The 26,078-nt window shown below is 38.7% G+C and overlaps 1 protein-coding gene across 1 annotated transcript in view; it reads left to right on the top strand.

Annotated features, from left to right (window-relative positions):
* Nucleotides 1–25,245, top strand: part of LOC124169271 (neuronal acetylcholine receptor subunit alpha-7-like) — a 263,475-nt gene extending 238,230 nt beyond the window's left edge. The window contains exons 10-11 of the mRNA XM_046547833.1: nucleotides 22,403–22,616; nucleotides 22,731–25,245. Of these exons, the coding sequence (XP_046403789.1) occupies nucleotides 22,403–22,616; nucleotides 22,731–23,008 (492 nt within the window). The 3' untranslated portion in view covers nucleotides 23,009–25,245. The remainder of the gene's footprint in view (nucleotides 1–22,402; nucleotides 22,617–22,730) is intronic.
* Nucleotides 25,246–26,078: the final 833 nt, after the last annotated feature.

Genomic DNA, 26,078 nt, shown 5'->3' with positions numbered 1-26,078 from the left:
GACTTCACTCTCCTCTTTCATCATTTTAGTGTTGAGATTGTTTCTGCTGTATAACTCTACAAGGTATTCTTTAAATCTCTTCACTTTATCTTAATTTTCAATCAGAAAATTTACTTTCTTGTCCCTCAATGTAATGTATCTTGCTTTTAATGTGTCGTTATTTGAAATGGTTTCTCAATATTCCATTGGTAGCCTGCATTTTTCTAGGCACAAGCTAACTTAGCACACCTTTGCATAGGTTTTTTCTCTATACTTTTCAAATATTCCTCGCTGTAGGACAAATTTATTTCCTTTTTCTCTCCTGACGAAGTCTTACTTTCTTCAAATTTTACATTCTTGTTCTTTCTCCTTTCTTCAATGACGTCTACGACTTCATCCGTGATCATTGAATTTTTCTTAACAACTATTTTCCTACTAGAATCTCTCTTTCAGCCTACGTTATGGCATTTTTAATTTTTCCCGCCATCTTCCATAGATTCCTTGATCAGAACTTTTCCAATTTAGTTCTCCATTGCCTCATGAAAGGCACGCTGATGTTGTGAGTTGTGACTCCTCCAATTTTTCTGCTTGCCATATGTTGTTCACTGTTTTATTTGATTTCTTGAATCAAAGGTGGCATTTGATCATATTTAATTAATGATAATTGTCAACATCTGCACTAGGGTAGATCTTCCTGTCATTCACCAGATTCCGAACCTATACTTCAGTAAAATCCTCTTTAGTTAAAATCTCATTTCGTTTCATGGAATTCTCCAGGTGTATCTTCTTCACATGAGGTTCATAAGCAGAATGTTGGCAAGCACTAACTTTTATTCTGTTCAGAAAATCTCTCCTTTCCCCTCTTTCATTTCCATTTCCTAATCCATATTTTCCAGTTATTCTTCCATCTTGGCCTTCATGATGTCAGGATTCCAATGACTTAAAATTATATGATTTTCTTCCTCTCACATTAAGTTTTATTACCTACACACTATATCTTCATAGATTTTGTCTACTTCTTCAACTTTGTAGCCAACCATTGGCATATAGACCTGCACCATAATGGTACCCACCAGTTACCTACCTACTTTACTACAACCATCCTTTGGTTGTACTGTAGGAAGCTTTTTGCATTTCCATTCTAGTGCTCTATGTATCTGAGCAACTAATCAAATCCAGCATTACCTTTTAAAGAGTAAATGTGAATAATACCAAAGGTTCTACTCCAAAAGTATCTGTCTTCAGGCCACTTCATTTAGCTCATTCCTTTCATGCTGAGCTTAAACTCCGCATTTCCTCTTTCAGGTTCTCTAGCCCTCCTAAAGCCCTTAAAAAATCTCACATTTCATGTTCCTTACCTAAGAACTTTGTCACATTTGACCAATATACTCTCTCAAGGATAGTCTCCATTTAGATATGCAAATGGGGGACTAGTTAATTTCCAGGATAAGTTACTCTAGAGAATTCCTTCAGGTCTGTTATACTTAACATATGGAGTAGCGTTGACTCCTTCAGGATAATAATGGGATGGTTTCCCTAGGCTTACTCATTGCAGTACTTTTACCATTTAAGTACATGATGCCACTCTTTCTGTGAAATGAATGTCGCTACACTAACCACTATGGTCTCCACCTTCACTTATATCAAGAAGAGCTGCTGTTGATTTAAGATTTTTTCCGAGTCTTTTAAGGGATTTCAACATGAAACCCTCCAGCACATAAACAGTGGAATTCAGTGCATCTGCTGCTTCATCATCATCATCACTGGTCAAGAATGCCAAGATTTGTTGGATGCAGATCTTCACTCAATTCTCCTATCCAGTGGCATCGCCAGGAATTTAGTTCGGGGGTGTCCAAAACCAGTGGGAAATTTTCGAAAGAACTGGGTACTAAGTAGAGGGTCTTCAACTAATTTGAACATTTTTCACATTCGAAAAAACTTCATCTGTCAATGAAATCTTTTGTAAATGCATTATTTTTCAATATTTCGTGACCTTTTATGAAGGAAAGTAATTGTGTTTTTACATTTTGGGGGGTGGAGGGGTCCGGACCTCCCCCCTTGCTATGCTACTGCCCCTATCAGCTAATCTTTTCAACCGACATATTTCTTCTCTTTCATATCCTTCTTTACCTGTCCCATTAATTTTATTCGAGGTCTTCCTTTTCCATTCTTGCCATTTACTTGCCCTTCAATGATTGCCTTCATTAAGCCATCATATCTCATGGTATGGCTAGTTAGGTTGTTTTTTCTGTTTATCTAAGTTTTCACAAGGCTTAATCTCTTCTAAACTTCTTAGGATTCCCTCATCATTAACTCGGTCGATCCATTTGATCCTCCTCATTCTTCTGAAACACCACATTTTGATTCCCTCCACCCTTAATTTCTCTGCTGCTTTCATTGACCATGCCTCACTTCCATATAGAAGCACACTCCAAATCTTAGTTCTCATAAATTGTTTCCTTACTTCTATCTATGTGCATACTTACATTTCTGCTCTGATTCGACCGTTCCTTTGGTGGAAAAGGGTAGTTTCCTTCATCACCCAGTGAGAAATGGGTGGTGGAATCCACGTGGAACCCACGTGGAGAATTAACGTGGATACCACGTGTTTTTGGTCGTGGAATCAACGTGGAACCCACGTGGAAATTTGGTGGAAAAATTAAAACAGCAGTAGGTGCTGTCCTAAAACCATTAAAACCTCAACCACTCTATATCTAAACCTTCTATATATGTGTCTACGATTTTTCATGTGCTCTCATGGCTGCCTTTCCACGAATTATGTAAAAATAGAATGTGCGATACATTTTCACATAACTAGCGTGGTTTCAGGATGATAAATGACGCAATGTCACCAGAGAGTTAAGTTCCACAAATTAGAAATTCTGTTTAACATTTTATGATAATCACCACAAAGCCACTTGAAATCAACGTGGATTCCACGTGGGTCCAACCACTCAATATCCACCACCACCAAATATCCACCACTCAACGTGGATTCCACGTGGGTTCCACGTGGATTCCACCACCCATTTCTCACTGGGCAAAGAAAACGAAAGGCACTGATTGCGATTCGTTACCCACCATTAGTGTATTCATAATATAAAAATTATTTGGTTTTAGAAACCCCAGTTTAGACGAATGGCAATGGTCAATTTTAACAGCATTTGAAAAAGTCCAGATTGGCACCCATGCGATGCCACTCCACGTGATGTCACAGGGACCTAGTTTCTATATGAGTAGATAGGAGTTTTACATTGTCTGAGATTACCAATGCATGCATGAGGCACAGAGCTCAGGGTAACACCTCTTAATAATCACCCATTAAAATTACATAAGCTCGGAAAGTTTCCTTCGTTTGATAGGGTATTAATAATTCTTATTTAAGCCTGGCACTACCTGCTAGCAGGGTACTCTGCTACCTGCCAGCAGCCTGCATCGTATCAGCGCTCAAAGCCTCGCCCCAAGGTCACCTCCCACGGCAACAGTGGGAACCAGAATGATGTCACACAGGGTTTTCCCAGCATTCATACTTAGGCGTCGCATTTTCATGTGCTTGAAAATTTTCACTCTTCATTTAATCACGAAAAATAGATATCATCATTAAAAAATCTAAAAGCCTGAAATATGTACTCTAGGAGTAATGATCTTTCTATGTAGGCAATAAAAAAATAATAGGAAGCCACCCTATACCCTCTTTGCCAGGGCTATTCTACTGATAAAGTCTCTTTTACATCTTCCATTGCTATTTATTCTGCTTCTCAAATAATAGATTTCATTCACCTCTCCCAGTTTACACTTTCCTATTATAATTTTTGTCTTGATTTCTTATCTTCATCTGCATACAAATATCTTGGTTTTTTGGTTCTTATTTGCAACTGATATCTATCCATTATCCTACTCATATATAGGTACCAGAATCTTCTTCAAATCCTTCTATGACTCTGCTATGCCTCTGCTTCTATGATAGCTATGTCATCGGCAAATCAAGCATGCTAATTTTCTCGCTTTGATTATTTAATCCTGAGGCATTTTCTTTAATTTCATTAATGACTTTGTCAATTCAAATGTTGAAAATTGCCGGTGACAGAGCACAGCCTTGTCTCACTTCTTTCCTGATTCTTGCTTCTTGACAGCAAGGTCCTAATTTCATCACCACTTTTTGGTTTTGGTATAAACTGAGGATGATCCGCCTGTCATTGTAAAGAACTCCAATTTCTTTCAGAATTCCAAGAATTGTGTTCCTATCCACGTAGACAAATGCCTTCTCTAAGTCCACTTACACAACACACGTGGGCTCATTCTTTTCTATTATTTTCTCTACGAGCAGCCTAAGGGCCAATATTGCTTCTTGTGCCTTTGCATTTTCTGAATCCAAATCGGTCCACATCCAGGTCCTCTTTTATTGTTCTATTCTTCTGTGCGAAAAATCCACAGTGAAAAAATCATTCGCATTGACCGGGATGGTCAAGGATGGTGATGGATAGTGATGGATCCCGGTTAAGGCGAATGATTTTTTCACTGTGGATTTTTCGCACAATTGTGCATTACGGCTGACTCCCGTAAAGTTATCACCATGGCTAGTCCCGGTATACTTAAATTCTAATCTTCTGTTGATGATCCATGTCAATATCATCAACACATTTTCTGCTCTTGAATTAGCAGTAAAATATGTTTATTTGCTGACAACGCTGTCATCTATCACCAAATTAGTGATCACTATGACTATGAAACTCTATCATCAGATTTAAACAATGTTCATATGTGGAGCCAAGAGTGGGTACTCAAACTTAATGTAAGCATATGCATATCGGTGCATTACTTGCGGAGTTCGTCCAAATATAGCCATGTTTATGCAGTGAATGGTACTAACATAAAGGCAACAGACGAAGTGAAGTATGTACTTCGGAGTCATGATAACCTCGAACCTCTCATGGGAAACACATATAAGGAATATTTGCGGCATAGCCCTGAAGAAATTAGGATTCTTCAAGCATATTATGGGAAGATTTTTGGCAGAAAGTAAAAGATAGGTGCTATTTCATACTCGTACGGCTGTACCTTGAATATGTAGCAAGTGTATGGGATCCAGTACGGAAAGACTTAATCTGCAAACTGAATAAAATACAAAGGAAGATGGCGCAGTTCGTCAAAAACTGCAACGGGTGTACAGACAGCATTACGGAGATGTTAAGCGAATTAGGCTCGGATCCGCTGGAGACTCGGAGGCTATGCACTAGGCTTAGATTGCTTGAACGATTGAGAATGGATATCTTTTAAAATGACAAGGAGAACATAATATTAGAACCCAGCTATATTTCCAGGTCCAACAGAAGCGATAAATTAACGGAGATATTTTGCTGAATGGATAGATATGGGAATTCATCAGTACACATTTCAATTATTGTTCTCGATAGCTTGTTAGAGGTCTTTCCTCTTGCATTTTTGATCAGCTCTGCTTGAATATCATTAATTCTAAATGCTATATTCATCCGCAGATCTCTTACTGCTGAATCAAATTCTGGTCTTAATATTGGGGTTTCCATGCCATCTTGATGCACTTCCATTTTGTCTTTGCTTTCGTTTGTAGACAGTTTCTGTTGAGCAAAAACTCTTCAAAATATTCTTTCCATCTCTGTGCACATAGGTATTCTTCATTCACCCTTGCTTGTAGTCAACTTCTGGCATGTTTCTTGGTCTCTTCCACTGATTTCTTGGTCACACTTTTCCCTATATTTTTCTCCATGGCTGCTTCAATTGCCAGTTTACATTGAGCCTCTTTCAATTTTATAACCTTCCATATATTTTTCACTGCCTTTTTCTGTTTTTTAAGTTCTATATGGCATTTCATCACAACTGAATTATGGCAACTGTCAATGAGTGGGATAGCTTTAGCAGTCTTTCACTTGGTTCCGAAATCTAGAATGTATTCAATTGATAATCTTCTTAGACCTCCTGGTCTCTCCACACATATCATCTTGGCATGGGATTTTTGTAACTACTCGCCAGTATTCTGTCCAGAATTCAATTAGCCTTTTTTTTCTTTCATTTTGGATTCCTAAACCATATTTTCTAGTCACTCTTCCATCTTGACCTTTGCTAATGATGGCATTCCAAATTTACGAGAAAATAAGCTATTCTTCTCCTCTTACCTGCTTGATTTCTTCCGCAATATCATTGTAGGCATCCTCTACTTCTTCATCTTCATAATCTGATGTAAGCACGTACACCTGCACCACTACGGAAGCCATGGGTTTGGTTTCAATCTTCATCATTGCTATCCTCTAATTAAGCTGCAGCTTGCTTTTCACACACATTCCGGCGATCTTTCTTAACATTATTCCCATCCCATTTTTACCATTAAGTGACCCTGTGTGTATCATTCCATAACTCCCACTCCAAAAGTCTTCTTTTTTATTTTGCTGATTCCTACAGTGGTTGAGCAAGAAGGGGGTTTTGAGGGGATAAACCACCCCCCCCAGAGCTCAGAGAAATTTTTAAGTTCAATTCATTTTACGTGATCGGATTAATATTATGTAATTATAGAATAGTGTGAGAATATCCCTCAGAAAGTGGTAAAACTCACCATTTTGAACCATTTATCTTAAAATTCCGAATTTTATTAATTTTGCACCTCTCGCTTACCCTGGCAGGTATTCCATACCCCCACTCCCCTCAGTACCAGTTGCACCTAAAACCCCTCCAGCCTCGATTCCTAGCTGCATCCCTGGATTCCTAATATGTCAAGGTTCATTCTTTGCATCTCCACCTTTAAGTTCTCTAGCTTGCCACGGGTATGAAGGGATCTAACATTCCATATTCATGTCCTTAACATTTTATCACATTTGACCAATGTACCCTCCCGCGTAATGGAGTGATTCCCGCTTGGAGATCGGAATGGGGGACTAGTTTACCAACAGAATATTTCACACAAGAGAGTTCCATCATATCATTCCGTAAAAATGAATGGAGTTGTTGCTACTCTTAGGGATAATAATATGTAGAGATACGTGAAAATCGCACTTTCATTTTTATTTTGTCACACTCTCAACAACAGTTTATCGCATTTTTTAGTGTCTATTTTTTATTTTCATAATGAGGTAGACGACGATAAAATGCAGTGATACACAGTTATATGACAAAATACAGAATATTTTAAATAATTATGTTTTAGAACAATAATAAATTAAGGAATAAGACAAAAAAGGCGGAGGTGTAGCCACATAATGTGATCATGGCCATCTCTGTTGAGGGTATTTGAAGAGCAAACTCTATCGTTAAACCCCAAGTCAGGTTACACATATCCTATAAATATATTCACCATTGTCTTGCCCATCATCCTCAGGAATTCTCGTATCTATTAAAGGGTATGTGTATAGTCTGTCATGTGCGAAATGATTCCATTGTTTTGATGGTTGGGGATTGGTGCATCATTTTTGGTACTAATTCATTCTCTTTAATCCTTATTAGCTCTAATCTCTGCTGTTAGGATTTTGCTTGGGTTGTCTAAAGAATTCATCCATTATTATCATTTGTGATCCTTTTGTTGGGAGCGAAGTGCTCTATCTCTAATTTGAGTTTCTACTCCGTTAAAGATAGGGATTACCAACCATTAGGCAGACAAGGTTTATTAATAAAATGATTTAGTTTTTTTTTCTTTTATGGTCCCTATTAAAAATATCAACCAGGAAAGTATGGGGTAGTCATTGAGGATGATCCTATCACATTTTTGAGTTCCATGTTTGGCATCTGTTAAATAAGGAATAGTTCATAGAGTGAGTGGGGGAAGAGGTTTTCTGTTGTAGGAAGAATAAGGAAGAGAAATATAATTTTTCTTGGTGATCTTGGAATTTCCAGTAATATTTTAATTTTTTTAATTTTAGGACTCATTCATTAGAATTTTATTTGATGTGTAGCATATTATACCTTCATTTATGTTAACCTGAATAATTTATGGCATTAATAGCATGAATAATAGGTAATGAGAAAGCTTAGTGGGTTAGGTGTATGGTTTCCAAATACAGGTTCAAATTTACATGAAGCATAGGCATCACCTAGCAGAGATCCTCTGAATACGAGGTGGCCCTTGGGAAGAAACTCCGTCATCAGGGTATGAAAAGGCACCAGCCTGTGGCTTGGTATCCGGTGAGCTCTACCCTCACCAAGCCAGCTTGAATCACTGATAGAGTGAGTTCATAGAGTGAAGAATACAGGCAATTGGGACGAATGTGCTTCGCCAACCAGATTTTCTTCCAAATTGAGTCAAGTTAAGAGTTTTATTGCACCTCTGGAAGGTGTCTGCAAACGCTTAACCATACGCCTTCAGAGGACCGCATGTGGCATAAAGGGCGCTTTAATCGAATTTTTGAGCTGTATTGAAGCAACTTACCATACGGTATATGAAGATGTTGCATTGAAGCCATTTCAACATGCTTACTCTGGACAGCTTTGTAAAGCGCGTTCCTTTACTGGTGAAAGTGTTTCATATAATGCTAGGAGACGGACCTTCAATGATATTTCATCGACGCTTTTGAGTAGGTATCGCGACGTCAAACAAAAGTGAGCATTTAAAGGATTTTGGAAACGATTTCGACCGCTCCTCTATCGTAGTTAAACACCTTTTAACGCTGTTTAAGGATGCAATGCGAAGTTTGATCAAAAGCAGAGCAGGCAAAATTGTATTTCAAACCTTTTAACGCCTTTATAATCGATATGTACGCCTTATTAGCGTTTTTTTTTATCCCCTTTAAAAAGCTTCTTTGTCTTTATCTCAAGTCTTAAGTCACTAGGATTGGTTTACCACAGTCATTCTGTCTATAGACGAATATTTCTCGGGTTCTCAGCCAGTTTAATGCTTTTATATAAGTCGACGTTTCGGGAGACGATTTGTCTCCCATTCTCAAGGCCGTGTTACTTTATAGAAGTCCAATTTCACACTGAACCGGATCGACCGTTTACTGAGAACAACAATGCGGCTCAGGTGTCGTCCGATTGGCTGAAGATATTTTGAAATTCTTCAGGTGCAACCCTTATGTTTTTTATACAGCTGATTAAAGGTCTCCATGTAGTGCTTAGATGAAAGCCGGTGTCCCGATTGAAATTTTTGGGATTGAGGCGGATCTCTATTGCTTCCATAATTAAAATCGTTTATTCTGTCTATACTTTAACATAATATTCGTCAATAAAATGACAAGAGCATTTCCCTCCTAACTCTACGCTTCGCTACGTCAAACAAAATTAAAAATTCAAAAACATTTGAGAAAAATTTAGGCCTTCCTTTTATCGCAGTAAACATTACTTTCAATGCCTAGAAAATGAATTGGTACGATTTATTAACGCCTTTTGTATCATTTAGAAAGTATTGTAATATTTTAATTAATTGCTAAAAGAGTCTGTTTGGGTTTGCTACAGTCCTTCTGAATTCATCTTTAATGTCGCCACTTAAATCAACAGGATATGCCCTCCAGTGGGTTCGAACCTTGGCCACTCGCGCGTGAAGCCCGCATCGACGCTTAAGCCGATTCAGTCGTGGTGAGGGATGTGGGTATCATGTAGTTGACTTCTCTTGGCCAATTTTCCGGAATCTATACGCTTTATTAACGCCTTTTCGCATCTACCAGAGAGCATTATTATATTTAAATCAATCGCTTAAATAGTAGGATTGGTTTTCTTCTAAATTCATCCTCAATATCGCCACTAATATCATCCGGATTAGCCCACCCGCGGTCTCGAACCCGGGTCGCTCTTACGTGAAGCCCGCATCATCGCTTAAACCGATCCAGTCGAGGCGAGAGACGCGTTCTCTGTGTGGGGTATCATTTAGTTGACTTCACGTGGCCAATTTCCCCGTGGCTCAAAAGAAGAGCGAAAAATAAGGCTAAAAAAATAAAAGAGAGGAAAAAAAACAAATGAGGAACAAATGACGTTACGAGAGAGAGGAGGAGGAGGAGGTTGGGGTCCTTCTCGGAGCGAATCGTGCGGCGAAAGCAGGAAGTGGCGCGCGTGTTGCCGTTCACGCCCTCCCCTCCAAACTCCCCCCCCCCCGTCCCGTTCCCAGAACTCTCCTCCCCCTCCTCCTCCCCCTCTCAGCGCTGCTTCCCCTCCTCCCTCGCAGCTTCTGTGACTCTATCCCTCCAGCAGCGTATGGGATGGCATCGCCGCTCCTGTGGGTGGGTGGCTTTCGCCTCGTATTGATCTCTTGCCTTCCCCTTTCTCTCCCCTAACCTCCCCTCCCTCTCCCCTCTTCCTACTCTGTTTCCCTCTCTCACTCACACACTCACACACACACATATACAAACATCCCTCCAAACTCTCTCTCTGTTCCTTCCATCTCTTCTTTAGCATCACTCTTTCCCTTGCATCACCGCCGTGAAAGCTGATGGATAGGAACGGTCTTGTGCTTGATTAAAAAAATTGTGATTTTTTCTCAGGTTACCTATCGGGTTAGGTGACCAACAGTAAATTAATTGTTGAGATCTTGCTCATTGCCATGGATGCTGACGGATAGGAACGATCTCTTGCTTTCCCTGTTGATTAAAAATAACTTTATTTTGCTAGGGTTTCCCACCGGGTGAGGTATTCTATGGTGAATTAAGTTTTGAGCACTTGCTCATCACTCATTATCAGAGTTAATATGTTATCATGGAAGCTGATCATCAAATGATTCATTGCGTTTCTCCTCTTTCCCTTGCATCATAGCCATGAAAGCTGATGGATAGGAACTATTTTGTGCTTTCCCCGGGGAATTAAAAAATAATAATATGTTTCCTGTCGGGTTAGATAATCTATTGTTGATTGATTTTTGAGCTATTTCTCGTAATCAGAATTTACTAACTAATTGTTAACTGTTAGGTATACCTTTTTAAGGTTACCATGATCATCTCTCTACGTTAATTATCCGTGAAAAATGAAATTTATGCTGGAATGGATTTGGTCGAAGGTCACCAGATAGAAATTCAATTGGCTATTTGACAATAAAGGCATGGTTAATTGAGTAATAGCTCCCAGATGTAGTTTTCTTTATTATGCTGCGTATATTTTTATTCATTTCAACTCTTCTTTACAGTCGAATTCGGGTTCGCAATAAAGAGTAGTCCCACAAAAATATGTTTGGCGTTGAATTTACATTAGATTTTCTGAGCATAAGTTTTCTCCAATAGGAAGACCGATACGATAATTTTATTGGTATTTGTTAGTAAATTAATAAATAATTGTTATATATAAATATTTTGTTGAGACGGTTACTTATTTTTTAATGGTTATTTTCCTTAGTATTATCCCTGAACTCACTCTGTCAATCTACTCGGAGGTTATGATTATATTACGATAGGTCATGAATGAGTTAGCTTCACCCATGGCTATTGGCGGGTGAATTTTATTTTAATTAGTAAAGTCTAGATGAAATTTGTCTCATTTGCTCAAAATCCATTATTAGTCATTGCATACATGCCAAAAGCGTTGCATCATGAGAAAGCGATAAATAATTATATCAATTCGGCGTTTATATCCTTAAGTATAGGCATCTTGCAATTCTTTTATAAATATTGTATTGCATATGTTGAAGGATGTAATTTGAGTTGAGGAACGTAATATTTGAGATGTAGGAGCCATAATTACAAATGACTCGTTTCATCCTTTATACTTGAATATGAGCTAAGTGATATAATTTATTATAGCCAAGATTTTATTTAAGTGCAAATTAAAGTAATAAATTATTTTAAAATCAATAAAGGAAAGGGCGAATTCAATGCAACGAATTATCTTTGTCACCTATCTGCTAAAGGTATATGTTGTGTCAATATTTTTCATATGCAGTATGAGGTGAAAGTTAATATTTGTTATTTAATAAACTTGAATGAAGGATTTTTAATATATGTACTTCTATGCACATTTTTTATTCTAAACGCCTCAAGTACCAAGTCAGAATTAGAGGGTAATCCATTGAAACGATGACTGAATTTGTATTTCAATATTTAATGGTTATGTACTCTTCAAATGGGATGGAATCGACTATTTTTTATCTTAAAAGTACAAAGGGATCTCTTCTTGAGTGAAGTGTGCAGTTTTTGTACAAGAGAAATAAGTTCAATCAGAGAAGTAATTTCTTCGGATTGAATCGTATAACCGTGTCAATAAATGCAAGATATAAAAATTGTATCCAAATTTCTGAAGGCTGATTTTTAGCTTTCATGCTGAATTAGGGTGTAGTAAAACTGTTGATTGTCGCCTATTTACTCTACCTAAAATCTACCTAGAGTCCACCGTAAATTGGACTCTTGGGAGCAGTTAGAAATTTTAAAAATTATTGAAAGTCAGGACAGTACTCTTATAAATGAATATCTCTACCCATCCTTTTCCCCTATACTGGCGTCCGTTTTAAAATTCATCAAGTAACTAGGTAACAATAATAAGATAAACAAATCATAATTTTACGCCTGAAGATGATGATAATTCAATGATAATTCAATGAAACCCGGGTCGCACTCTGTTCAACATAAGTGGTATAAGTAATTGTATCCAGGAAAACTTATTTGTGTAAAATATATTTTATCAATTATTATCTAATAGTTGAAAGATTTTTTAATGCATACTCTAAATTTAATTGGTTTTATTCACGCATGGCGTGGAAAAGGCTGGTAACCTAGTGGATTGAGAGATTGGGTGCTCAACTGTGGGTACCGTATTCAAATATTGGGTGAAACCTATAGAACACCCGAAAACAATAATCCTCAAAGTGCGAGGTCGCCCAGAGAAAGTAACTTCACCCCTGAATTAGTGAATTCAGCTCGCCAGTAGCTAAGTTTGGGGCGAGCTCTACCCTCACCTATCCAAACCAACCTTGCGGGCTAAAGCACTGAGTGAGTGAGTGAGCAGTGGGGGTGTCAGGATGTCAACGCCGTTCCGGCACTGGTGAAGAAAAGACATTATAGTTAAATAACACTTCTATCAATTTTAGTGCCGCAAAATATCTAATATATACATCGTTAACTGTAGAAAGGCATCATGCCCAAGTTCGACGATTTTTCTTATTTTTCTTTAAATTGTTGCTAGGTGAAGGAAACTGAAAGAAAACATTCCCACTCGGAGGTATTTGCATGACATGTTTCCTTTTAGTCAGAAACATTGAGTATTACACGTAGCAACAGCTTAAAGAAGGAAAAGAAAAATTGTCCTACTTGGACATGATGCTTTTCTGCAGTTAGCAATCCATATACATTCGTAACCAAAACAAGTTAAAAAAAATAAATGTAAATAATTACTTGTAATAAAAAAATACACAGAGTAATATTTCACTGGTAAAAAATGCTTAAGAAAGTGTGTCTCGGCACTGCTAATTTTGCCATGACACCACTGCGAATGAGTGAATGTTATGACGTAACTGATGTCAAGGTTTTGACTGATAGACAAAAATATTGTCATTTCGCTGCACATTTTTCAATTTTGTGTTTTATTTCAACTTGGCACACCGTTTTTGGAATCAGCTGATCACTCTGTAAATATAACTCTTTAACGCCTTAATCTGAATCCTTACCTTTAACTTTAGGATGACTAGATCCGTCATTTAGAGGGGTACTCAATCATATACTCTATATACTTAATCTCTACTTACTTAATCATTTAGCTTAGAATTTTTCCTATCGTCTTCATACTTTTCGACGTTTTTTAAATTTTTTATGGTACGTTTCCTGCTAAAATATTATTCAAAAATTTCAAATAGATATGGGGTTATATCACTAGTCTACCTTAAAAGAACAACAACCGTCAAAATGACAATCTATTTCGTTTGTAACGGTAATTCGGGTTTCACTCAGGATATCACTACACTATGTAACGTCTGGACATTTTGATGTTTTCTTCGGCACATTTATTCATTTAAAATTCCTTTTTACATTTTGAATCGAAATAAGCAGCAATACGGAGTGGCATGTGGTAGGCCATGGCAGGGGAAGCAGGAGACACGTGATCGCTCTCAATTTAAAAATGTTTATGGTGAAATAATTTGTAAATAAGTACCCAGTTTTACTAATAAATAGAGAAAATGGATATATTTTATGAAGTTATCAAATTTTTTTAGCATCAGCGAACAAATATTTAAAATAATTACTGCCCATATAAATGACGGGTAATGGTTCTTCTGGTCACTTATACGACTCCGGTCCTTCTACTGTTAAGATGAATACTCAGGGCACCAATGTTACAAAATAGGATCCTCAAGTAGGTTTCTGAATATGTTATCACCCACTCCGCATTTAAATGTGTTTGCAAAAGTCACCACTCGTGTCGCCGAGGGACAAATCGATCCGAGTTTCACGGGAAAAATAGGGTATTTATCAGGGGTATCAACCGAAATTTACGTTCATGATTATGTGATCCATCAAATTCAATACTTTCCAATGCTATTCGTAGCATCGATAAACAATATTCTGCAAAATATTGGAAAAAAGTGGATCGCATCGCAATCATCACCACGCCGCGGACATTTTTGAAAACCGATTAAAATGCAACTGAAGACAGCATATATCAGCCTTCAATGGGGTGGATTTGGGCCTCCTCTATGTAGTCCCCTTGACCTAGGGATTTAAAATATCCTTATTCCCTTATCCTAGTCCCTTTGTTGGGCTCCTCACTGTTTGTGGCGAAAAATATCTGCAGCCAAAACCTCTCTCTCCAAAATCTCCCCGAACGTTCCTTTTTAAACTTTGTTCGCACCCCATACCAGTCTCCTCTTCCTCCTACTAAGCCTTTCCCCTCCCCGGGCTTTCCCCTCCAACCCCTCTCTCCTCTCCCCTTCCTCTCCCTCCACCCTCACGCCAGCTTCCCCTCCGACCTTCTCCACCCAAAATTTTGTGCAGCCTTTGTCGGTATTCCGGGCAAACTTAAATGATTCCTTTTGTCGCCCCTAAATTGCTTGACACATTTTTTTTCATTTTTTTTCCTTGCTCAAAAGCCAACCGCATTTCACCCATCCCTTATCGTGGAGCAGCCATCGTCAACCACACGCTCCACTTGTCAATCGCGTGGATTGATCTCTTTCTCGAGAGAGGCGAAAATCATGCCGAAAGATCTTGAGGAGGTCCGTCCACGATTACTTACTCCGAAACTAGGAAGTTATTCCAACGGTTTCGTGTTTAAAAAATACTATTACTGCTTTCGTGGATGAAAATTTTTGATTTCAAAAGCAAAATGTGGCAAATGTGAGCAATTTGTTAGGTGTATTATCAAACCAACTTTCTCATCCGTTTGAAGTGACCTTTACTTTTCCTGCAGTGGGTTTTTTCGCTGAAGGATACTACACCCTTATCCTCATGTGTTTTCCCACAAACAGAAATCTTTTTTACACAAAATTTTCACATATAGTTGTTTATATTTTTGGCATTTCACAAATAGTGTATATTATATATATTTTATATTGTAAACGTTTATCTACCATTTTCAATATGTTTGCATTGACGCTATCGAGGGGTTAGGTGGAAGAGGGGACTTCTTAGTCTCAACCTAGCCCGAATTAAGGCATTTTATTATTATTATAACTTAAATCTTACGCCTGAGCCTTAATCACAGAATTTGTCGGTAGAAACTGAAACTGAAACAATTAATTTAGCGAATTGCCTGCGTTCTTTTTTATCATGGTTATTACGTTACAGTTATTATTTTGTGAGACCTATGTAAAAAAATCTTTCACATTTTCATGGGGCTATAAGTTTTTTCGACGCATAGACGAGCATTGCCTTAAAGCACATGGATAATTTTGATTTTTTGTTATCGATTGCCGACGTGTTATTGCATGGATAGTATGTTGGCCATATTGTAGTTGAGCGAATAGGATAGAGTAAAACATGCCAGTTTGGAAATGTTCTTTAAATTGATATTCTATTCGTTCTTGAAGATATCTTCGTACCTATTAATTAGGGTATAAGTGATTACCAGAATTCTTAGCATTCTGTGTCTATTATTGGCTTATCAAGGCTTTTCATTGTTTTCGAGTTTAAGTTCTTCAATGTTTCACTGTTGAGATTGAATTTAATCAAAATTCCTTTGCGTATTCTCAATGTGACGGTCGTATCGATTCAAAGTAGAATACATGCACAAGGGTACTTATTCTCGCTTTTTCTGACCGTACCTTTATTATTTTCCGATATTTATCTTGCATGATAAAGTTAATTTACTATCGATACTCTTGTACTTGATTTATGCTCAACAAAGTCTATGGCTCTGTTGCCAACCGCGACAAAATGAAGTTTTGTTAAAGCTGGTAATCTTTGGTAACGTTTTAATTAATTGTACATTTATTTCAATGTTATAAATGTAGGCAAGTTTTTGAAGGGATACCCAAGCTTTTGATGATTTTTTAAAAAACATTTTCTAATTACCTTTCAACTGTAATTTGCACTGGCTTGCCCGAGACAAAAGGATATTGTGGAAATGATTGTCTGCGAAATGATTTATCTCACGTGGACTGAGGTAATTTAGTTTTCGTTAGTGCTATTTGTAATCGTACTGGTGCTACTATGATGAAATATGGAAGTTAAAAGACAAAAAATCTCATGCCGAGCCAAAGAAGGAAATCCACTGTGAGAAAACAGACTTGCTGGGGTTAAAAGAAAATATGGTTGCTATGTGCCATGTAAACTTGCTTTAATTCGAGGTATTGTTACGAATTGATCAAGAGGAAAACAAAATCGATATTTAAAGGTGATGATTAAGAACGGTCTTTTAAGAATCAGCGGAACCACTCAATTTGGAAAAGAATGAGAAGGTTTGCGAGAGTGAATAGGTAGATCTCACTGCTAGAGAATGGGATACACATCCTACAGCCTCGCTTTCAGATATTGGTGTCACGCTTGTTAAAGGTGAACCTCCGTTATACTCATTGCCTTCTATGAGAAAATGGCAAGCTAAACGCGGTCGAGGAAATTCTGCAGACTTTGAGAATTTCTTTCAAACGTAGCAGTTTGCATAATGAATGCATCAGATGGTGGATTATTTAACCCACCGAGTGCAGGAATGAATAAAAAAGGTGGAGAATATAGTATTCTCGCTAACCTAAATAAAAATAAATGGAATATTTAAGCGTAAACGGCCAAGGAACGAGGAAAATTTTGTTTTAATGGCGTATTGCAGACCATTTTACGTTTATAAGAGCATCTTTATTTCAAGAAAGGTAAGGGCTGACAGAAGACTGTACTAGATTCAGGCCATGTAAACCGTTCAAATAGTGTAACTGCATATTATACATTATTGAGTATCAGAGGTGGGATGAATTTCGTAGATTAAAAATTAAATTTATCTAATTGTGTTTGTATCCTAACATTTTGTAAGATTTTTATATCGAACCATTGTGACTGAAGTCAAAATTTTGCGTTCTTTTTATCAAATTCGCGAAAAAAAATGAGAATAGGAAATCTATTATTTAGGGTAACGTATTTAGTGAAAATATTATTGAGATTTTGCTAAGAAGTTAATGACACTGTGGCAAATGGATTTTACTACTCTCTCTTAGTGCAATTTCTATTAAATTCTGGAAAAAAAATCAGCTAAAAATCTCGCACTAAGTATCCGTATAATATGGGTCATTGTTTTTGTTATAGTAGTGGCTAATGTTTTTCCATCGTAGCTTTATGCATTGGATTATGTCATAAGCCTTAACAATCCAGTGTGATTCGTAATAGCGCATCGTGAATATTATCATACTTTTTTGTGTTCTGGAGGCTTGTGGAACTGGTTTTTAGCAGAATATAGGCTTAACTTGGATTCAGCTGCTTGCCAAGACACCTTCCGGCATCTCGTATTGATCAGGCACTTCGCATTTGAAAACGTCTGTGGCATTTTCGAATGGTGTGCATCTGTGGAGTAGAGATCAGGATGTATTAAAGAATTGCTCCGCTATTATGCTATCGGTGTTACACTTCAATTGCACGAGACACAAGTCATTCGTGAATAAGTATATTTAATAAATATCTTGAATGTAAACCCACATTTTTACGGTGTAAACTAAGGGTGGAATGGAACGTAACTGTTATCTCTCTGGTTTAGAACATAAAATTACTCATGGTTATGAATGCATAATACCACCCTGATTTAGTGAGCAATGAGAAAAGTATTTAGAGTGGAGAGCTTAAATTAGTAGTTACAGGAAATAGGTAAACAATTACTATCGGGAGTTGAAGTAATGATATATTTGTGCCTTAATTGGCAGTTAAAAATCCTCAGATTCATGTTTTTCGCATTTACATGCCCATTTGTTCATCATCATAAGTTATAATTCCGCAAATGGGATCCATCTCACGTGCATTAATGAATACTTTGGTGTAACGTATTCAAAAATTGTCTCGTAATAATAAGCTGTATGTGTAGAATTGCTCAAATGTCACCAATTGATATCAATTTTTAATTACTTTTCCTCAATATTGGAAATATTTATTTTATATTTTTATCAATACCTGGAACCTTATTATCCATCTTCATTGCACTCGTGGAATTTTAGAAAATATCATGAGAACGCGTGATCCTCCGTTGAAATCATCGTGGCTTCGGGAGGCAGACGTTTACCTTTTACTCCGTGCGGACTGGCATGGGTACGCGTTCCGTGGAGCCAGTTGAATCGTTGCCTTAAAAGCGATCCGAATACGAACAGTCTTCAAAGTGGGTCAGTCGGGGGGAGAGGGGGGTGGGGGATGGGTGAGGGGGGAGGGGGAGGTTTGGCGGTGGAATGGGGAAATAGGGGGGTACTGTGCTCTCTCATATATCGCACGGGGTGCTTTTGCTCTCGCATTCCGGATTCGACGAACAGCAAATACATATTTTTCTCGCGAAACATTCATACTTTAGCACCTCATTTTTTTATTATTACGATGAAGGCTGATTTATGACAATATAACTAAGTGCCCTTTTCCTCTGGCAAGAAAAAAATGCTCATGTGGATAATATCAACGTGACACGTGTAGTGAGGTATTATATCCGGGTTTTTATAGCTTAGATTAAATTCCCAAAATAGGGTAGTTTCCTTCATCAAAGAAAACGAAATGCATTGATTGCGATTCCTTACCCACCATTAGTGTATTCAGTACATATACAGATTATTTGGTTTTAGAAATCCCAGTTTAGACGAATGGCAATGGTCAATTTTATCCTCATTTGAAAAAGGCCAGATTGGCGCCCATGCGATTCCACTCCACGTGACGTCACAGGGACCTAGTTTCTACATGAGTGGATAGGAGTTTTACATTGTCTGAGATTACCAATGCATGCATGAGGCACAGAGCTCAGGGTAACACCTCTTAATAATCACCCATTAAAATTATATAAGCTCGGAAAGTTTCCTTCGTTTGATAGGGTAATAATAATCCTTATTTAAGCCAAGCGCTACCTGCTAGCAGGGTACTCTGCTACCTGCTGGCAGCCTGCGTCGTATCAGCGCTCACAGGGTGAATTAAAAAAAATAGTTTGCGATTTTATTTTGTGGAAAGGTAATATGATAAGATTTTATTTTGTGGAAGGGTAATATGATAATATTTTATTTTGTGGAAGGGTAATATGATAAGACCCTGGTTACAATGAATTATCATCATCTTCAGGCGCAAATAATGATTTGTTTATCTTAATATTGTTACCTAGTTACTTGATGAATTTTAAAACGGACGCCAGAATAGGAGACTGATCGTTAAATATAAGGATCAGATAGACCAATTGAATAGGTGTGGGTATATTCATTGAAATGCAACGATTGCATTGGTGTATACGTGGGATAGACAGGAAGAAGTTTTGAAATCAGGAAGAAAGAACATTTAAGTGCTTACAATCATAACAAAAATGAAAAAGTATTTTTGATAAACACTTAATATGCAACTGCCATTGGAGCGATTTTAAAATGAATATTTTAAAATTATGTAATGACTACCGTAAATTGGACTCTAGGGAGCAGTTAGAAATTTAAAAAATTATTGAAAGTCAGGACAGTGCTCTTATAAATGAATATCTCTACCCATCCTTTTCCCCTATTCTGGCGTCCGTTTTAAAATCCATCAAGTAACTAGGTAACAATAATAAAATAAACAAATCATAATTTGCGCCTGAAGAGCTGAAAATCAACAAAAAGAAGACTAAGATATTAGTTTGCAGTAAAAGAGAGGAGGCTAAAACAAACATCAACCTAGGAAAGCATAAGCTTGAAGAGGTGAACGAGTTCTCTTACCTGGGAAGCCGAATTACCAGCGACGGACGGAGCAAGAAAGAAATACACAGTAGAATAGCGCAGGCGAAGAGGGCTTTCTACAAAAAGAAGAATCTTCTTACAGCTGTAAATACCAGCATAGAAGTAAGGAAACAATTCATCAGATGCTACACATGGAGTATGTTTCTCTATGGAAGCGAGGCTTGGACGTTGACAGCAGCAGAGAAGTCAAGAGTGGAAGCATTCGAAATGTGGTGCTACCGATGAATGATGAAGATAAAATGGATTGACCGTGTGAGTAACCATGAAGTGCTAAGGAGAGTAGGAGAAAAGAGAAGCCTCCTAAAAACATTAAGCAGAAGAAGGGACAACTTAGTAGGCCACATTTTGAGGCACGATGGTCTGATGAAGACAATCGTTGAAGGACAAGTGGAAGGGAAAAAGGGCAAGGGACGGCCCCGAATGAGTTATATCGGACAGGTTATAAAGGATGTAAAAGAGAATAAATATGTAGCTATGAAGAGATTAGCGGATAGGAGAGAGAAATGGAGAGCTGCGTCAAACCAATCTTAGGATTGTTGACTGATGATGATGATGAAGAAATTGTCTGATATCCAGGAAACTTATAATGGTATACCACAAAGTAAAGCAAGAGTTAGTGAATTTTGGTGATATGATAAATTAAAAAGTAAAATTTGTTATATAACACTGTATTTATCAAAAACCTCAACCGGAATGGTAGTTTCTTGAAGGGTTCGTTGCTCTGAATGTACCGACTACGTTCACAGCAATGAAGAAGGTTATGAAGAAGAGAGACTTTAGGAAGGAGAAGGAACTACCATGTGGCAAGGATAAATGATGGATATTAGATACCAATCTTAAGGCCGTTTGATATGGTACACGGAATTGCGCAATCTGACGTACGTGCGAAGGCGCAATCAAAATTGCGTCGTTTAAAGCGGTGAATTGCTCGAACACATGCGAGAATGCGTGGATGCGAGACGGCAAAATAGCTCCTGTTCTAATTTCGTTCATGCATCCGCGCAATTCCACGACATTTTAGAAATAAATGCAGCTCTAACCTGCGCAATTCCGTGCCCCGTGTAAAATGGCCTCTAGGAATACAGCATACTATTATGATTTCCTAGAGGATGCCCGAAATAGTTCCTTACCCTTTCCTAATCAGTTCCTTTGAGAATCCGAATCGCTACGAGTATTTTATCTCAGTACCAAAAGGTTTTACCCAGATTTGAACAGGTGGCCCTTCTGTTTATCCACGTTCTAACGTTCTATTCACAAGGTAACAACGTATTCAAAAATTTATCAAGCGCAAAAGTTCCACAGAAGAAAAATTATATGTGCTGAGCTGGATTCAAACCAAGCTCTGCCGAATTGGCGCCGAGTAATCTTACCAGTTGAGCAACCCAGACATCCATCTACCGATACATAGTATTTGATGTTCAATTGCTTAGAAAACATCAAATCGATATGGTACTAAACTGGTTATTTCAGTGAACCAGTGGCCTGTATACGTAGCCAAATTGAGGGGATTTTTGATTTTGTTACCTATTATGTAAAAAGCAATACATTTATCAAGCTGAGGCCATACATTTATCACAGGAGAACTTTAAATATATTATAGATATCCTTAAAAATAACGTTTTCTACATTTTTTTAAATAAAAGAAGCCAATAAATAACTTCTAATCCCCTGGAAATTATTTCAACAACAATTTCTGACCTCTAACGACTACACCTAAGGTCTTAACACAACACGGATGGTGAATCTAGCTTAGGTAATAAATACCCGAGTACTCATGAATGGGTGGTTTCATATTATTTTTTATTGACTAAATCGAAAGATTATTACTCCTAGAGTATGCATTTCATGCTCTTAGAATTTCAAATGACGATATCTATTTTTCACGATTAAACGAAAAATAAAAAATTTCAAGCGCGCGAAGACGCGACGGCTAAGTATGAATGCTGGGAAAAGTCCGTGTGACATATTTCTGGTTCCAGCTGTCGCCCTGTGAGATATTTTACCGGCCGTCCAAAATCGGTGTGTTTGCAAGGGGCCTAAGATGGTAGCCCCAAAACTATTGAATAAGGGGTACCTATATATTCCACAATTAATAAAGTGTTTTCTAATGTAATATATTTGAATATAACTGGAATAAATTTATATTATACTATTCATAATTTCTAATCCCCTTCTTTTCTCTCCACCATTTCTTTCTCTCTCATTCTCTCTCAGATTAAGCTGGTGTTCCTCCAGTGGCTCCCCTGGATCCTTAGGATGAGTCGTCCGGGACAGCAGGACTCGCGCAAGAGCGTCCAGATGAGGGAGCTCGAGCTCAAAGAACGATCTTCCAAATCCCTCCTCGCCAATGTCCTCGACATCGACGACGACTTCCGCCACGGGGGCGCCTTGCAGCCTTCGGGGGCCGCCGCGGCCGCCGCAGCCGCCGCCGCCGGCTTCATCCGGGTGACGGGCGGCGGGGCCGGAGGCGCGGGCGGCGCGGGAGGCGGCGCGGGTGCGGTAGGCGGCGGCGCGGCCGGTCCCGGCGGCACCGTGGTCGGCCACCACCACCCACACCACCACCACCACGCCGCCGAGGACTCGCCGTCCGCCATGGCGCACAACTGCCTGGGACCCCACCGGGAGTTGTCGCTCATCCTCAAGGAGCTGCGCGTGCTCACAGACAAGCTGCGGAAGGAGGACGAGGCGGCCGAGGTGACGAACGACTGGAAGTTCGCCGCGATGGTCGTGGACCGGCTGTGCCTCATCATCTTCACACTGTTCACCATCATAGCCACCATCGCGGTGCTCTTCTCTGCTCCGCACATCATCGTGACCTAATGGTGCTATAGATATCGATCCGGTGGTGTTCTTAATTTGGACTCTGTCTGTTCTGCTTCGATATATATATATATATGTACATGGTATACAACACACATGACACAAACATAACTAACACGAAGGAAGCATGTATACGCGTGTTTATATATATCGATCGGAAGGTGGGAGAGGGATAAGAAAGGTGGTAGTTGACAAAGAGAGAGTGTTTACACATAAAAAGGGGGTTATACTTTCCGTATGAGTGAGGATTGCAGGTCAAAAAAAGAATGATTAGATGATGTTATTATGATATGTATTCCCGGACTGAGGGTGGGCTATTTTGTGAGTGTGTCTCAATACGAGGTGGTGGTGCTTTAAAATAAAAGGGTTGGTTTCACATTTGAAAGGGTTGGTTGTTGTGGTCTTCTTTTGTTTTTTGGTGGTGGCGGTGGTGCTATTGGGCTAGGGAACTGTAGGAGGCACTCAAGAGGGTTGGAAGAAGGGATTTATGATTTTAGTCGTTAGTTTAAGGGAGATGACGGCGGTTGGTCTTGGACCCCTTCGTTGCGTTGTTCCATGTGCCCCATATTGCGTGGACGTCTTGTCTGTTTCGTTGGCCGGTTCATGACTGTGATTCGTGATAGCGAGGCGGCAGTGATGGGAATGTCTTAAACCACCCATCTTCACGAAACTCATTCACTATTCCAGGAAATAGGAAACCACCAGCTGTCCTATTAGGGTATCCTAGAAACCTGGCCACAATTCCTCCACTGCCTTCCTTATACCATAGTATCTACCGCACCACTGCTACGACCCTTTTCGCTCCTAGATACTCAATATATAGCCACACGGGCCCTATCAACCAACTACCCTCCAAGATCACTCGGAAAGGAATATTAAATATGTGCCAAAAAAATAAAATCCCCCGCACTCTTGACGAGCTACCCCTCTCAGTAAAAATGTATAATGATGATATGTGCCAACTCTCCCCTTAACTGACACACTACCACATCTGCCAGAAAACATAAGATAACATAAATATATAGGTGAAGGACGAGATATTATATTGTATAAAGCCCGCCCCCCCAATACTCTCAAAATAAAACCCCGCCAGACTGAACCGCACCGACAACTTACTTCTCCTCTTTGCACAGGGGCGGGCCCTGGATGGCTGCGCCACACCCATAAACCTAAAAAGACCCACCCCTGAGGGCCGAAGCGGGCTTTCGGCCCCTGGTTGGGTCCCTGTCACAGGGGTGGCGCAGTATTCCGTCTCTGAAACGGTGGCGCGGTTGATATTATTACTATTACAATTAATGATAATACTAACAATAATGAGGATTAAATAAATATATATATATAGAATGGAGATAAGAAAAATGCCCGCAACCACACACCTACATGCAAAACTTTGACAGAAAGGGGAAATAAACACTACTACTTTAGCATTTCAAAGAAATACACACAGGTACACACACCCATATTCACACTGCTTTTCACTACAGTTGAAACACAACACACCCACGGATATGTATATATATATGGATATGCGTATACATAGTTCGAGTATGTATATGTGTAATGAAGTATATATATATATGATATATATATATATTATAATATGCCACTGCCGGTCATGTGGTGTGGAGTTGCATAAAATGGAGCTGAGAAATTTGGCAGAAGACTGTGCGAATTCTTTTTTTTTAATTGCTCTTGAAAAAAACGGAGGAAGGTGGGGACAATGTCTGAGGATTGGGGGAAGGTTTGATGATTCTTCGGCCGAAGAGGAGTATATAAAAGTGCTTAAAAATGTTTTCTGGATTGGTTGGGGAGCTCTGTTGGGTGAAGATGCCTTTTTTTTCTTGGTGAGTCCTTTTTGGCGGGTTGGTGAGTGATGTTTGGCCTGTGTTTGTGCTTGAGTGTGTGATTGCCATGGGAACGCCGCTTCGAAAGAAAAAGGGAGAGAAATATTATGACGAAGAGAAGATGTTTAAGAGAAGCGGGGGGCTAACGATGGAGTGGTCAGGAGAAAGTATATGAGAAAAAAGAGAAAGCATGAGAAAATGTTGTTGTTCCGCAGTGTGCGCAGTGTTCGACAGACGAAAAAAAAGACGCGGCGTCAAAGTGGCCGAATTATTTTGAAGCGGTAGATTGGTTGACTGGTCGTCCGTCTTGTTCAATCGGGGGAATAAAAAAAAATGGGTTGGTTGTTGTTACACATTTTATCAACGGGTTATTAAAACTTATTCTTCAAAGATTTTATTACATTTTTCTGCAGCGTTCAGAGTTTTTACGTGAAGAGAGAGAAAATGTTAGTCGTGCGAGAGTATTTCTTGGTCCTTTGCATTTTTACTGCCTCGAACCTGGTTTCGAGGCGTCCCACCGTAATTTAATGAGAGAATAAAAAAATAATGGTATTGAAACAAAAAAGCAGAGGATTTGATATAAAGATTAATTTTTCGGAAAAGATCAAAATGAAGGCTGGTTTCCGAAGAAAAAAGTGATTCGAGTGAAAAATTTTAAAATGTTTTTGGATCATTAGAGAGAAACTGTAGTGAGGATTATTACTAATAGAAGCGTAAAAAATAAACAATTGTAGTTACGTTGTAGGGATTGTTAAGTAGTTTTTTGATGATGACGTGTGATGCGTCTATAGGTTTTGATAGGTAAGAATGATTCCATGAGGATCGGGGGTGGGGGGGGGTTTGAGGGTTTGGGGGGGGGGGGTATGTAGGCGGAGAGGGGTCTACTGGGAGAACATGGGGGGTTTGGAAGAGACTGGAGACTGGATCCCTTCTCTCCGCCGCTGAACCCCCGATCTGATAACTAGGGACTCCTAATTGTGAGGAATTCGTGCGAAAAGCGAAATTAAAAAAAAGACAGCTCTTCCAGTAGTAGTTATTGAGTATTGTCATCAATTGCGATCGTTGAAAGATTGTTCTTTGCCGTTTTCAAATTTTAAAAACGAGAATTAATTATAAAAAATACTGAAAAACAAAAACCAAACTAAAAAAATATTTTAAAAGTAAATTTACAAATAAAAAGGGCAGGAATATATGCCGTATGGCATGATGAAACTACGCACATTATC

Source organism: Ischnura elegans, chromosome 12 (genome assembly GCF_921293095.1).
Source record: "Ischnura elegans chromosome 12, ioIscEleg1.1, whole genome shotgun sequence".
NCBI lineage: Eukaryota > Metazoa > Arthropoda > Insecta > Odonata > Coenagrionidae > Ischnura > Ischnura elegans.
The sequence above is the reverse complement of the archived record's forward strand: the minus strand, read 5'-3'. Positions and strand labels throughout refer to the sequence as shown.